This window comes from Triturus cristatus, chromosome 4_2, assembly GCF_964204655.1.
Source record: "Triturus cristatus chromosome 4_2, aTriCri1.1, whole genome shotgun sequence".
NCBI classification, from domain to species: domain Eukaryota; kingdom Metazoa; phylum Chordata; class Amphibia; order Caudata; family Salamandridae; genus Triturus; species Triturus cristatus.
The window spans coordinates 38,511,711-38,527,436 of NC_140586.1; the positions used below are offsets into that span (position 1 = coordinate 38,511,711).

Genomic DNA, 15,726 nt, shown 5'->3' on the forward strand with positions numbered 1-15,726 from the left:
GTGCAGAGTAAAGTGGCATAGAGTGCAATGAAGTAGAGTGGCATACAGTAGAGTAGAGTGGCATACACTGCAGTGGTGCAGCAGAGAAGATTAAGTAGAGTACAGTGGCATAGAGTGTTGCAGTGGATAGTGGCGTACAGTGCAGTGGTGCAGAGTAGAATGGCGTGGAGCGCAGTGGTGTAGAGTGCATTCGCATAGAACAGAGTGGCGTGTGGTGACGCAGGATAGATTGCAGTGGCGCAGAGTGGTGTAAAGTAGATCGTTTCAGAGTAGAGTGCAGTTGTACAGAGTGGCTTGGCACAGAGTGCAGTGGCATAGAGTAGAGCGATGTAGAGAAGAGTAGAGATTAGTAGTGGTGTACAGTGCATTGGCATAGAGTGCAGTAGAGTGATGCAGTGCAGAGAAGACTGTCAGAGTGCAGCAGCTATAGTAGAGTGGCGTAGAGTGCATTGGCATGGAGTGCAGTGGCGTTGCACAGAGTAGAGTGGTGTAGAGAGCAGTGGCAGAGTATAGTGGTGCAGAGAAAAGGGTAGCATAGGGTGCAGTGATGTACAATGTAGTGGCATAGAGTGAAGTGGTGCAGAGTAGACTGGCGTAGAGTGCAGTGGCATAGAGTGCATGGGTTTAGAGTGCATTGGCCTTGAGTGCAGTGATGCACAGCAGAGTGCAGTGGCAGTGAGTAAATTGTTTCGGAGTGGTGCACAGACAGTACAGTGGCGTAGAGTGGATGTAATGACAGTACGCTACCACAACATGCATACTTCACTTTACCCTTCTCCACACCACTGCAGTCTACTCTGCACCACCCACACTACGCCACTCCACACTCCGTCACTGCACTGTACTCTGCACTACTTCACTCTATTCAGCACCACTGTCCTCTTGGTCAATGCACTCTTACACTACGTTCCTATGCGCCGCATCACTTTTTGCCACTGCACTCTACACCACTCTGCGTTACTGCACTCTGCCAGTCTACTCTCTAACACTGCACTCTACTCTGTACCACTCCACAACAGTGCACTTTATGCCAATCCACTCTACGCCACTGTACTGTCTGTGCACCACTCCGAAACAATTTACTCACCGCCACTGCACTCTGCTGTGCATCACTGCACTCAAGGCCAATGCACTCTAAACCCATGCACTCTATGCCACTGTGGTTAAAAAACAAACAAAAATAAACACACAGGTGATGGTTGTTTTCAGTTCATTTAACAATATTTTGAATTAAGAGAAACAACTGCATTCCGTGCCTATTAGTACCAGAGCACAAGCGAAAGCAGGAGCTAATTTTACATCTAAAACTGTGGAAAAAGAAGCATATTTATCTCTAAATTTCAGAAAGGTCATTAAAACTAGTTGTTGTAAAGGTATTACCGAATTGTGGTACAACAGCAAAGCTTCAGACATTTTGTAAATGACACCATTAAAGGGGCAGTGCTTATTTTTCCTAAATGGCAATAAAACATAGCTCCACTGTAAATAATCAGTAGAATGCAGTTCTGTAGGTGCTTTCTCTGATGCCCTAAAAGTTCTTCTAACTCTTTAAAGAAGTAAGCTTTTCCATGTTGTTCGATGCCACTAAAGAAGTTATAACAGCGTTCCTGATATCACCCGGTAACACCTCCCCAGAGCTCCCAATAGTGGGGCATTGATAACTGCGGAGAAAGAGGTGGCAAGAGAAATAGCAAGGAACAAGGGTAAGGCCCCGACGATCAGCTCAGAAATGAGAAATTACTAGGGGAATCAATAATGCGATTCCTAAATCATTCCCAGTATTTTACTCATAGGCTCGCCCTGCTTTCAGCAGGGAGAATAAAAATCCACGCGTGAGCGTTAAAGGATAGTAAAGAGTTTGTAGGGTTCAGGAAAGGCTGGCATAAAGGGGTAGTACGGGGTTTTTGAGGTTCAGGGATGGGTAGCATTAAGGGGTTTGTAGGGTTCAGGGCAGGATGGTAAGAATTTTCTTTAGGTCTCGGGATGGTTATTGCTAATGGGTAGTAAGTGGTTTTAGGGTTCAGGGAAGGTTAGCATTAAATGGTGGCAAACGTTTTTCAGAGTTCAGGGAAAGATAGCATTAAGGGGTAGAAAATAGTTTTACGATTCAGGGAAGGGTAGTGTTCCGGGTAGTATGGAGTTTTATGGGTTTCAGGGGAATGTAGCATCAAGTGGGTAGTACGTTTTTTTTGGGTTCAGTGACTGATAGCGTTAAAGGGTGGTAACAGGTTTTTAGGGGCCAGAAATTGATAGCATTAAGAGTTAGTAAGGGCTTTTTCAGGGTTCAGGGCTGGGCAGCATTAAGGGGTAGTAAGGGTCTTTATGGTTCAGAGGTGGGTAGCGTTAAGGGGTAGTATGGGTTTGTAAGGCTCAGGGAAGGGTATCATTAAGGGGTAGTAAGGGTTTTTAGGGTTGAAGGACGAGTAGCATTAAGTAATAAGGGGTTTTAGGGTTCAGGATGGGTAGTGTTGAGGTGTATGTTTTTCCGGTTCAGGGATGGGTAGCATTAAGGGATAGTGTGGGGGGGAGATTTAGGGAAGGGTAGCTGTAAAAGCACGGGTAGCTGTAAAAGCCCTAAAGAGGTTTTAAGGATCGGGAAGGGCAGCACTAAGGGGTAGTATGTTTTTTTTAAGCGTTCAAGGAACTGTAGCATTAAGAGGCAGCAAAGAGTGTGGAAAATTCTTGCAAGGGGAGCAGTAAGAAGGTTGGGGGTTTTAAGGTTCAATGAAATGTTGCATTAAGGTGTAGTAAGGGGTCATGGAAAGCGTGCATTAAGGGATCATAGGTATTATTAGGATTAGGGGAGGAGGAGCGTTAAGGTGTAGTAAGGGTCTTTATGGTTCAGGGATTGGCTGTGTTAAGAGGTAGCAAGGAGTTTGTAAAGTTCAGGAAAGGGTAGAGTTAAGGACTAGCACAGGGTTTTTTATGGTCCAGGGAAGAGTAGTGTTAGAGGATACTAACGTTTTTAGGGTTCAGGGATGAATACCATTAAGGGGTCATAAGGGGTATTTGGGGTTCAAGGAAGGGTTGCTTTAACGGATAGTGAGGTTTTTATGGTTCAATTAAGGTAGAGTTAAGGGGCTGTAAGATTCTTAGGGCGTAGGGAAGGGCAGCATTAAGGGGTAATAAGATATTTTTAGGGTTCAGAGATGGGTAGCATTAAGATATAGGGGTGGTCAGGGTAAGCTAGCGTTAGAGATTAGTAAGGGTCTGTAAGGTTCAGGAATTGGAGGGTAAAGGGAAATAAGGGTTTAGCAAAGAATACCTTTAAAACGTAGTAGTGAGGGCTTTTAGGGTCCAGGGAGGGTAGTAAAAAGTATTTAGGGTTCAGAGTAAGGGAAAAATAAAGTAGAGTTTTAGGGTTCAGGTTATGAGTAGCGTTAGGAAATAGTAAGGTTTTTGACTCAGGAAAGGGAAGTGTTAAGCTGAAGTATAGTGATTTAGGGTTCAGGGAATGGTAGTGTTAAAGGGTAGTAAGTGATTTTGAGAATTCAGGGATTGGTAGCTTTAATGCGTAGTAAGGGGATTAGGCTTCACACAAGGCTAGAGTTAAGGGTTAGTAAGTTTTTTTTAGTTCTCAAGGATGACATAATTAGAGGAAGTAGGTTTTCTGGGTTCAGGGAAAAGTAGAATTAAGCAGTAGTAAGGGTTCTTAGGGTCCAGGGATTGGTACTGTAAAAAACATGAAATCAGGAATACAATTTACTCTAGCTTTGTTCTCACCAACACAAATGTGTACATTTAAAGAAAAATATACAAGCATTTTTTCTTTGGAAGAAGCTCCCCCCTTCACCATCAAGATACTTTGTCACACTAGTCTCTATCTGCAAGTTTATACTGTGGCCACATGTCCCATCTCACCATGAAATATAAAAAGCAGCTCGATTCTAGATATTTTGAAAAAGAGTACAATGAGAAATTACAGAAACGTTCCAAAACAATGGGCATCTCAGGGTTTTATTTTGAGGTCATTACTGAATGTGTTGCGTTATTGTTGAATTAATAACATTTCCAATGAATGGAACATTTCTATCCATCTAGTGACCTTGTGTCAGTATCTGCTTACATATCACCCGGCCAATGACTACACTACCAGGGTTTGGCATGAATTGTAGTGGAATGAGGTGCCCTTTGGGAAAATGTATTTATCATTATTTGTATAATAATGTTTACCCTTGACCCTTCCATAATGCTCCAGGATAACTTTGGAAAGCAATGAATACCAAAATGAATAGAAATGACAAAAGACAAAGGAATAGAGGCTCTAAATTACCTGGACACGAAGTGGGCATCGTCTGGACAAAACGCCACACTAACTACCCAGGATCCATGCCCACTTAGGGTCCCCGCCAGGTTGGCATGCTGCCTGTAGGTGGAAACAGAGGAGCATTATTAGTAATGCGGGCAGAAATGCAGCAAACCATAAGCAATTGCAGGAATTCTTATTTCAGTTTCAACAGCACAGCTGCTTATTTCCTGTAGGGGCAAACTCATTAGTTCATCACACTAACAGCCTTCGGCTACTACTGATCTGGAGCTTTGGTAATAAGAAACAAGGAGGATACAAGATGCACACTGGCCTCTGAAGTCACTGGGATGCACCTTGAATGGCACAATTTACAGAGAAGGACTGGCCTAATGGCAAAGCAGAGGATTTCATGACAGGCCAGCAAGGAAAGGGCACATTGAGTAACTTATCAGCTACCACACATATGTGGTTTATCCAACACCAGCCCTCCTCCAGCTGTTTTCAGTTAATTGCAAAAAAACATTAAAAAAAACACACACAGAACATGAAACCAATGTAAAGCGATCAGCATTAACAACTAGTTATTCATTTTAGATACTATAAGTCGGATTGCGTAGTGCTATGAAGAACCCAATTTCAACACAACAAAGGAGCCACCTGAAAACCACCTCTGAATAACTTTGAGACTCAGCTCCTCTATTAATAATATAAATACATCAATAACCACACTGACATGATTAGCAAAATACTGATGATTGCTCCAAAGGATGGTTTAAAGAAAAGGTTCTGGTTAATGTGTTTTAACACACCTTGTAGGTTTATGTGCAACTCTCCATGTATAGAGTTGCAGAGTAGCTCAAACTGTAATGTTGCTGCTAGCGTTGCTCAACATTTGCGGCAGGGCTAACCAGACTGTGAAAAGACATCCTAAACATTCCTACATCCATTTCAACAACTATACAACTTGCTGTCAAGTGGAGGACCATCTATAATACACACTATTAGACACAGCCTCATTGGAGACACAGCACTCCAGCTAAACACTCCTGGCTCCAAACGCGGTACCCAAACCTTTAAAGAAAACTCTGATGCTGTTGAGGAGCCCCTGGAAATTCAGCACACCCTCTTGAGTAATTAAGCCTAAAAGGAAGCTGCACCAAGCTCCATAGAATCAGGACACCACAATTCCAATTCTAGATATTCATTTGATGACAAAAGTCCTAATTACATGTAGCAAGGTACTGGGGTTATTTTCTACAAGGTAAAATCAGTTTGTGTGCAAACAAATCACCCCAATACCTTGCAATTACAATAAAACCCCATGGAATCTGGAAATATCGAATGGGCCCAATTGTTCCGACTGTGAAACCCCACAGAATCCCTTATTTCATATACTTTTATTGCATATATTTACCACCTTCTGTGGGCATGTGGTAAATGAATGCAGGTGCCAGTGAGTGGGGTGGGGAACAGGAAGTTTCATTTAAAAAAAATTGTTTTAGCAAGTGTAGGAACTGTATATTTTTCTCCCTGTTAGAAATAAAACCGGCATAAGGTTGCTGCAGACAAATTCTCATGCAATTTTGCAGGACAAAAAAAAATCCTACATATATCTATGTTTTTGCATTTGTCTGGCATACATTCTTGAGTTAAATAACTGCTTTTAAACTCTAGAGTGCCGGTATAATTCCTCCTCTGATTGTGGTCATGGAAATTATATTTATATATTCTGGTTCTTCCACATCCTGTAAATTCGTATGCGAAAAAACCTAACCATTAATAATCAAGCAAAGCAAAACTAACTCATGCAAGGATGCGCTAATTGTGTTTAGTCCTACTTGAGGGCAGAGGGTTAAAGAAAAGTGGTACTTAATTAAGTGAACTAAGCAAACTTTTACTCAAGCCAAATGGAAATTTAATACACAAAATGAATACAATAAGAAATGAACGACAAAGTGGGTGCCAGTGAGAAACGTGCAAGGTGCTCTCTTAAGTCGGATGATGGCAATCACTGTGCATAACAAGTAATAAAGAACAGCACGGCCCCTTAAACTCAATATACAACTCTGTGGATCTGCATGTAAGTCGACAAAATTTCAATCCTACAGAAAATATAGGATCATCATTAGGACTTGATAATTTATGGAGGCTGGGAGAAAGGTCCTGCGCAATAGAAAACCGCCAAAGACCTTCATTCATTTCTGTACCAGTTCCTTTCTTATAACACACACACCACACCTCTTCAGTTCACACTCCATTGGCACTTGTGCGGCTTCCACCCTGTATTTCTGCTTGTTGAAACCTCCAAAACTCTCTTCAGGCTCCATAAAAGATCGAGCACTGATGATGATCCTACATTTTCTAAAGGACTGAATAGTCGTTGGCTTGTATACTGAATTGAACGAGCTGTACTGTTCTTTGTTACCTGATACGCACACTGATCACATGTGTAACACTTAAAAGAGCACCTCGCGCGTTTGCTACAGGCACCCACGTTGCCATTCATTTCTTCTTGTATTTATTTTTTGTATTAAATTGCCATTTGGCTTGAATATTAGTTTAATTAGATCGCTTACTTAGGGACCACTGTTCATTACATTCTAAACATATCCAGGCTTATAGTGATTCTAGGGTTTCTTGTATGCTTGTTAACTACCGACCCGAGGGCTGGCCACAGCAGGCCTCCAAAAATCCACTCGCAATAGCGAGTGAGATTTTATCAGGTGGAGGTATTTTTAGCATTTACTCGTCCGTGCTGGCGAGTTAACTTAAGCTGAAATGAACAGGTGTCCTGTTAATTCAGAAAGTAAATGAGCAATAAAGGCAACTTTATATCTTGTTTTTGTCTTGACACATTTGCTGTCTGTTGAAGGACAGAGGTTAAATGTCAGTTTGTCTTTTTACCAATTGTTGCTTATCTGTTCCTGGAAAATGGTGTTTAATTTTCTCTTAATATAGTTAGTGCTTTTTGTCAAGTGAGTTATCTGACAATAATTGTGAAACAAAAGGCTATAAAATGTCAGTTTTTTTCTAACACATTTACAGCTTGTAAATGAATAGTACAAGTATTTCAAAATATATCGGGAATTATGAAATAACTTTTTTTTTTAATTCTTAAGTGTGATGCAAACCGAGATTTACATAGGAGCAAAACAAACATCTTTACTTGATGATATGCAAATGACAAATATATGCAGAAACTCGATTTCCAGGCATTGTACACTATATAGTTTTAAAACCATATGTCAATGGGAAATTCTGTGGCCATTTCAATGTAAAATCTGATGACTGCAAATGACAGTGTGCTGCTACTTTATGCTTTAGTTATGTATTAATTAAAAGTGACATTTTTTAAACATGATTTGAGAACCATTCCTACCCCTGCACTGATGACAATGCAGTTAATGAACTGAGGCAAGTCAGCGGTCATGTGAATCCTATCTGTGGCTAGATTTGTATTATATGCAGAGCAAAGGTTCAGTCTAATAAATCAAATAAAATAGTTTTCTGTACAGCAGACATGCTGAACTCGCATATTTGAAGGTGCTCTCTATATGCGATAAAGAAGAAAATGTCATCTCAGTTAATTAAAATACTTGCCCAGGATCACATAATTTGAAACCAGTTTATGGGGCAAGAGCATTAATATTTTGGCAAGTAGATCATTTAAGTAACTAGACCTGCAGGTCTAGTAACATTTTTTTGGATTTTTCGAGGCCTGCACAGACCCACTCACAATGATTGTAATAAAAACACTGGTGTCCCAATGACATGGAGTTTGGAAACTCTCCTTACAAGTATTAAAATCCACGATGTGGGCTGCTCCAGCCTTAAGTATCTTTACCACTGGTTAATGTGGTCAGGGTTAATGTGATCAGGACTATGCTGAACATCAATCAAAGTTCAAAGAAAACAGTCTGAAAGGGGAAGACGGCAGGCTTCACTCTGCAAGGGAACAATCCTAGCCGAAAGAATCCAACACTCAAAAGGAATGGACACTGAGCCCATATGCAACATCTAGCAATTGTGTCACCCTGCACCTATCCCAAATGCATAAAATACATCTAACCCACTCAAAACCTACACATCATAAATCTTGATATATCCATCATCCGAAGCCGTGACCAGCAACTGAGAGTCTGGAGAAAATGTCAGCGATCGAATGGGCATAGCGTGTCCTGCAGAAGGAGGAGGAGGAGCCATGTCATTAAAACTGCAATTCAAAAGGTAAATTAACCACAAATTGCACACCCACATCAACAGACAACTCACCTCAAACCAAATACCCCAAACTGTTTTGGTCCACTCTAAATGCCCAACACAAGTTTCAAATTGGCGGAGTTGCCTTTTCAGAATTGTGACCCAGGCACCCAAATGCACAGATGAGGTGTCTTATTTCAGATAAAAACAGAATGATTTACACCACCACAAAAGAGGAAAAGACACATAAGAAGACAAGACATATGCACATATAGACACACACATTTATCAGGGCTGAAGCACTCCATCTCACAGGAACCACACAGACCCAAACTCCCTCTGCAAAAACTCAATTTTAGACTGGACAATGTAACACCTACTCCATTTTCTGTCATATACATTTCTTCTCAGACAAACAGATAAAATAGTTTTGAGTCTACCTCCACTCACACCCTTCCCCTAAGAGAAGTCCCTGCTGAAAGGACCATGCACAGCTCACTGACCTTCTTGGTCATTGGTGCCCCATGCCAGGTGAAAACAGCACAATGACATGTACCTGCTCCCAGGCAGGAATTCCATAATCTCTAGTAGAGACCCGAAGTGGGAGCTCACCTTCCAGCGTGTGGAGGAGTTTTCCTGTCGCTATGTCAAAAATATTGATGATGCCATCAATGGCTCCACTTGCCAAGTACTTTCCATCCGGACTCTACAGATTATGGAGAGAGAGAACAGGATTATTGATACAATCCAGTGAATGGCATGTGATTGAAGCCTTCTTCAGCACAAAACCACAATCAACAAACGAGATACTATTGATAACATTTTAAGGCACAAAACCCATTTTTACATTACCAACCATGGCTGAATTATGTGCTAACATTGAGGTTTTAATAAGGAATCCCAGTTCAAAAGTGCTTTAGTCTTCAACATACTCCGAACACTCTAAAGTGCTGTCTGTGCTTTGAAACTACAGTTTTACACCAACTGTGACTAGAAAATCCAACTGAGACGAGAACAGCCCAAAAGTAAGATGTGGGTTTGATATACAGCAGCTTTATGGAGATCATTATGTTTGTGATGAACATCGTGGACTTTACTAGCTTGTCCAGATGCAGAGAACAGCAGAACAGTCTTAAAGAGCAGAAAGGTCTCTTACGTATGCGATGCTCAAGATGAACTTCCCTCTGGTGTCCAAGGAATACTCTTTTTTTCCTGTCTCCACGCCAAAAATGTTCACCTTACCCACGTGGCTTCCTGTTGCTACAAACTGAGAATCAGGCGAGAATGCCAGCGACCAGGCATCAACTATGGAGAGAGGAGGAGTGATGCAGCATAAGCTCATGTATTTATGATCCCATCACCAAACAAGCCTTGTGCAATCAGGAAGTCTCAAGAGAGTAAACGTATGACCCGGTGATGACGAATTTCCCCAGCAAAGCCAGAAATTTACCCAACATAAGCAAGATGAGAAGAAGCACTTACCAGGCCCAGCGTCAATAGAGCGGATTTGCTTGCCGTTTTCAAGGTCCCAAAGACGAATGTGGGCATCCAGGGAGCTGGAGCACGCTAGGCTCCCCGTGTGGTTTATGCCCACGGACACTACGCCCAGTTGATGGCCTTCCAAGCTCCACTGCAGATCTAGGCGCTCGTCAGCCCTACCAAAAAACATATGTTTTACTGGTTGAGAAGCAAGATCAGGGTACACTCGGTAGAAATCATTCCTGTCTGCCCCTACGCCATAACACCATGCAAACTCCTAACATTTCCCTCAGTGTTAATGATGCAAGGCACCTCATAGCTATTTCAGAGCACATACTAATCTTCCCTTCCACCTCCAACATCAATGTAAGTTGGTGAATTACCTTCAGGAGGCCCCACCTTAAAGACTGATGGCATCTGTTTACTTACGTAACAAGTGTCACCAACCCATACATACGCACGTACAGCCCTTGGCCCCCATGGAAAGCAGTTCAAGGTTCTCTCGATGCATAACAGGTACAGCATGGGTGGCAGTGACTGAGGATGGATAAGAGTGCAAGTATACTGTGAGCACTTGTGCGCACACACAAAAACATACACCCATGCATGGAAGAGCACAGACGACACCAGTGGAGGCTTAATTCACATAAAAAGGGCAAAGTATGCACATAGCAGTGCAAGATGCCATCACACGTCATAGCTACAACACTAACGGCAGCAGAAAAAGGCTTTAACCCCATTAACACCGTGAAATTAGTAAAAACTACCCTGAGAAAAAAAATTGGGTAAGCAAAGAGCAGTAGCAGTGACCATTTCTTTCATATTCAAAGAAAAGTTAGATGCAGCAGCAGTGCAGACACTCTTCTCTCCAGTGGCAGCTGCCTCGGAACGGGGGTGGAACTTCAGGTCTGTTAGAACACCGGAAGCACTCAGGCTTCCTGGCTCTACCAACCAATCATGACGCTTCAGAAGCAGCATCCAGATTGGTCTGAGTGCCCTGTTTGGACGCTCAGGCAGCGCCTGGGGAGGCTGGGCATGTTCTCCACAGGGCTGTGCAACACAGCCCAACGGAGAACATGCCAAGTGCACATGACGGTTTGCCTGGCCCCAGAGGGCCAGCCAAACTGTCATGTGTACTTAGAAGAGTGCGATCCACTCCTCACTCCACTTGGTGTCACAGAGCCAAGACCCGCCCCCACCTGGCTCAGAGTGCTGCACAGAAAAATATAATGATAATAACGTCCGGTCATCATTTTATTCTTCTTCTAAGCACTGCTTAAATTGCAGTGGGGCGATGCTCCTCCGCCTTAGCGGAGGAGCCACCACTGCTTCTCTCCCACGCAGACAGTCATACACACACAAGTAGCAGAACAAGAGCATCAGAAGAGAAAGCTTCCTTCATACAGAGTATGGGCCAAAGTTGGCTAGGAACAGAAAAACAACCAAAAAGCATACTAACTCAGTGCTGCTCTAGGAACTCGGTAGATTGGTTTATTGTACATAACAGGTTACATGCAGAGCAGGTTAGTGACCTCTTACTGTAAATCAAATCAGAGGCTGGTATTTGTAAGCATAGACTCACCATCTCCAAACTTTAACCAGGTCGTCCAGTGAACCAGTGATTACTGTTTCTGTGAGGTCTTTAGAGCTTTTCCCCCAGGCCACCGACCAAATGGCATCATCATGGGCTACAAGGCAGAAAGGACTGGGATTCATTTCTATGATGACCTTACATGCAAATTACAGCCCACTGCATTACAACCACTACCTCTAACAAACCACCACCCATGGCTACAACCTCCACTGGGTTAAGGGAAACTGGGGGCGGTGTGCACCTGAATATTCCTGATCACAAGCATTAATCAGGTATGCTTCCAGCAAATGAGTTCAAATGTTCTTCTACAATTGTTAGTAACTTTGGTGAATTCGGTGCCTTGGTTGTGCAATTAACATCTTTGTTTAACTAAGCAATAAGTACAGTCAGAAAATTACAGCATTTTGTCACATTATGGTGACTTTAACCGTGATCTTGAGAGGAGCATGGACAACAGAGGAGGGTGGCAGAAACTCGTGTGAAAAGCAGGGGGCTTCTCTATAACGCTGAAGTATGACTACAAAATAGGAGGGAAACAGACAAGCCACCTCATCCCGTATGACCCCTCCACTCTTCCCCAAGAGCATAGGTCAATAAGTTACATTCATGATTCAGAGAGACGTTACTCCAGATTTAAATCCTTACAAGTCCAAATCAGTCTTTTGTCTTTCATAGGTTGTTACATCAAGCATTACTGCATTAGAAATCAGTTACACAAACGTAAGCATCTTGAAGCAATTCAGTTTGTGGCTTGTGCTAAAGGGTCAGCATTATTATGAATACAATATCAGAGAGAAATATCATTGACACAGTTGGCTTTGATATTTGAGTCCTGAGTTTGTAAAGCGACTGTACCCTTAGTGTTACAACAGCTGGCGCCAGAGCCGAGTAAAAAATGTAAGGCAAATCGCTCTAGAGGCCCCATATGCAAGACGGCATGTGTTGGGAAGAAAGGAATAGGGGATGCTCTTGGGTGCTGAAATCGTGCATTTGAGAGAACAATGTTACAATATGTTTGATATTTAATATTTTGTTTTTTGTGTGTCAGGCTATTTTCACTAAAACAAACACTGACAGTGTCAGTGATCTGCTGGAAGGAATCTCTCTCTAGAAATAGAATTTGACACCTATAGCTTACACCCACTATCTAAAGTAACTGCATTAACCTGCTGATTTTCTAACTTACTATGAAATGTAGGTTGCTCACAGATGCCAGGGGTAAGAAGGTTAACCCAGAGGCATCACTCTAGGGCTGGAATATGTGCCAAAAGTATTACATAAAGCTTTACAAGAAAGAAACCAATGTCATGCAGATTAAACAGATATCTTCAGTGAGTACATAACCTCATGTTTTAACATGTAATATGAAGAGCCTATTTACAAGGCCACTGGAAATATGCTATTGTGCGGTTGTGGCGTTTTTCCGCATAATTATAGATTTGCCACAGAATCCATTATCTGCTGCATAATCTGCAGATTTAAAAAAAATTGTTTCTAGCTCGATCAGTTCAAAAGGTGCTAAAAGTGCAGAGAAGTGTTGCAGCGCAGTTGAAGGCCATTTGTAAAGGTTGACTACTGGTCACCGTTCGGTTGCTTATTGCTAGATCTGGCTGTTCCAGCTGGTACCAATGAATGACTACCAATCCCCAGAGTGTTAAAATGTATAAAAATAAAATAATGAGTAATACCATCACAAAATGTGCCTCAGTACACTGCATAATTTGTCCAAGACTGCATGCTTCATGTTTAGCGTACTGTGTAAACCAGCATTAGGAGTTGGTATTTAACACAATCTGTAGAAAATCTACAGATTTAGCTGGTCCTGAAGAAGGCCTGCTGACCCTGAATCCCACTTTTAACAGGCTGAAACATGTTGGCCTTATGGAGCTATAGATGTTAGGGGTCATTGCACTCCTAGAACATCACACTGTTTCTATCCCAGCTAATGGACCATATTAATAAACAAGAATTATGACCCAGAAGGCTTTTTTAACTTGCACGTAGGTTTTTAGTAAGAGCACTGCTTACAAACCAAGTTGAGCCCACCCACTCACCCTAGGTGAAGTGGGTGAGGAGCCGCTGATGAAGCATACCACTTGTGGTACTAGTGGGCGAGGATGCTACTGATATATTCATGAGATGCAAGGGTCGCACAGATTCACCTGGGTGCAGATCCAATTTGATATACATTGATACAAGTTAATTTAACACTTTAAATGTTAGAGTTTATCTGTTGTGAGGTTTTCCCTCCCTTGTGGACTGTCTCTTTTGTGTACCGTGCCTCTGTAGGTCTGCCGTCTGAAGCCTATAATTGTAAATGAGGTGTAATCGAAGAGAGCGCGGCTGTCTGAGACCTGAGCTTGTAAGCCACATTTCACTAAGATTATCAGATATTTCCGTGCCATCAAAGAGCACAGCTCTCCTGTTCTGAGTGTTCATTTAGAAATGGAAACGCGGAATGGACATTTACATGGTGGCCAAAAAAATGACCTACCGTAGTAGAGGCTGCTCAAGGATTTACAAAATCTTGGGCTGGTGGAGACCTACTACTGTTCGCAGTGTTCATTTAAAAATCTAATGCGGTCTGGAAGTTGTTACTTTGGTGAATTTCAGGATGAACTTGCACAAAAAAGTATTGCAAAAGAAAAGCCCAGGAGAAGAGCATTGCATACTGAGAGCTATGCAGTTACTTGATAACTTTATATTTAACCTCAGCGATATCTCTGCTCTATAGGCCTTGAACTTGTAAGAGTTGAGTAACATGAAAGTAAATTACTTTTTTGCAGTGGAATGATAAACAGGGGGTGTGGCACTCCTAGTGCCCTGATAATAACGTGCGTTAAACTGCAGCTTACCTTGCTCTTGCTTGAAGAGAATACTATACTGCAGAAGGAGAAAAGAAGATGGAATGACTTGAGACTGTATACGAAAGTGGATAAAAGACACACGCACGCAACTGCACAGGCCTTACCTGGGTGCTCATCGTTCCGTGTACAGCGTTCAATGGATAAAAGTGATCTAAAAGAAAACACATGCCTTAGACTGACCTGCTTTCTTGATGTTGGTACAAAATGCAGTTTGGGGATCCCAAAGAGAATTCTGCCAGGTCAAGATACTTATAAAACAGACGGCCTGAGCCGATTCGATACTTATTCCTCAGCCCCCCACGCCCCCCAATAAAACTCGGCTCCCATTAGCAACCCTCTTCTTGCCTGATGATAGCGTCCCAAAGTTCTATTCAAGCATAAGGCTGCCTTCTTTACAATGCATGGTTTCATGTACCACATTAGTGCATTCAGGGACTTGCATTCTTGGTTACTTCAAGTGACACACTTGGACTGAAGCCATAATTCGAAGACATGAAGTCCAAACAAGAAAAATAATTTAAACGTGATTGTCAATAATCAAACTTAAGGTTTCATTCTTTCTGGCTGTCCATCTTCGAATATCCTGCATGCAACACACCGATAGATAGCCTATTATCCCGCCCGTTCGCTACTTTACTGATCTCGACATCAACCCAACTCACTTCCTGATCATCCAACAACCTCGCTTCATAAGCAGGTCCTCTTCATTCAGACTTCTCTCCTGCCATCGAAATAAACGCAACCCCCGACAAACAAGTCAAGGAAGCGCGCCTGCGCCAGTCGCGGGGTGTATGACGTTTCAGTGCGCCGTTTCCATAGAGATCGTGGCACAGACTTCTGTTAGAGGAATGTCCTAAGCAACGCTACTGAATCGTGATGTTTGCGTTTGGAGTACACCTTATTCTCTGCTTCTAGTCTACAGTTACAGGCAGGTGCGAAAAAGGGACTTAAGGTTGCCACTATACACAGAGAAAAATACTGACCAATTATTTATATTTTAAGATTCTGCAAAAGCCTGAACATGATACTTTAATGTGGCATTATATAAACTCGTCCATATTCATTTTAACTTGAGTTTTTTGCTTTTGTTTACTTTATCAGCCAAGAGCCATTAATAGAGCTCTAGAACCCATTTAAAGTGCTTTCTTTTTATATCATCTGTTGTACGTATGTGATGATAAGGAGAAAAGTCCTGACTTTGAGTTATTTTTCTATTTTTTTGTACCGTGGGACATTAAAATACAGGCCATGCTGGTGAAAAAACGGCCAAATCCTAGACTTGGAAGAGTCAGCGCAATGGGGGCCTCGGGGGGAGCAGAGCGGAGCGGTCTCCCCCC

The 15,726-nt window shown here is 42.3% G+C and overlaps 1 protein-coding gene across 1 annotated transcript in view; it reads right to left on the minus strand.

Moving 5' to 3' along the window:
• Positions 1-15,183, minus strand: part of SKIC8 (SKI8 subunit of superkiller complex) — a 35,438-nt gene extending 20,255 nt beyond the window's left edge. Inside the window, exons 1-9 of the mRNA XM_085600333.1 lie at positions 15,052-15,183; positions 14,494-14,540; positions 14,378-14,405; positions 11,511-11,616; positions 9,932-10,104; positions 9,606-9,754; positions 9,062-9,155; positions 8,334-8,427; positions 4,274-4,366 (exon numbers count right to left, since the gene is read on the minus strand). Coding sequence (XP_085456459.1) covers positions 4,274-4,366; positions 8,334-8,427; positions 9,062-9,155; positions 9,606-9,754; positions 9,932-10,104; positions 11,511-11,616; positions 14,378-14,405; positions 14,494-14,505 — 749 coding nt within the window. The 5' untranslated portion in view covers positions 14,506-14,540; positions 15,052-15,183. The remainder of the gene's footprint in view (positions 1-4,273; positions 4,367-8,333; positions 8,428-9,061; positions 9,156-9,605; positions 9,755-9,931; positions 10,105-11,510; positions 11,617-14,377; positions 14,406-14,493; positions 14,541-15,051) is intronic.
• Positions 15,184-15,726: the final 543 nt, after the last annotated feature.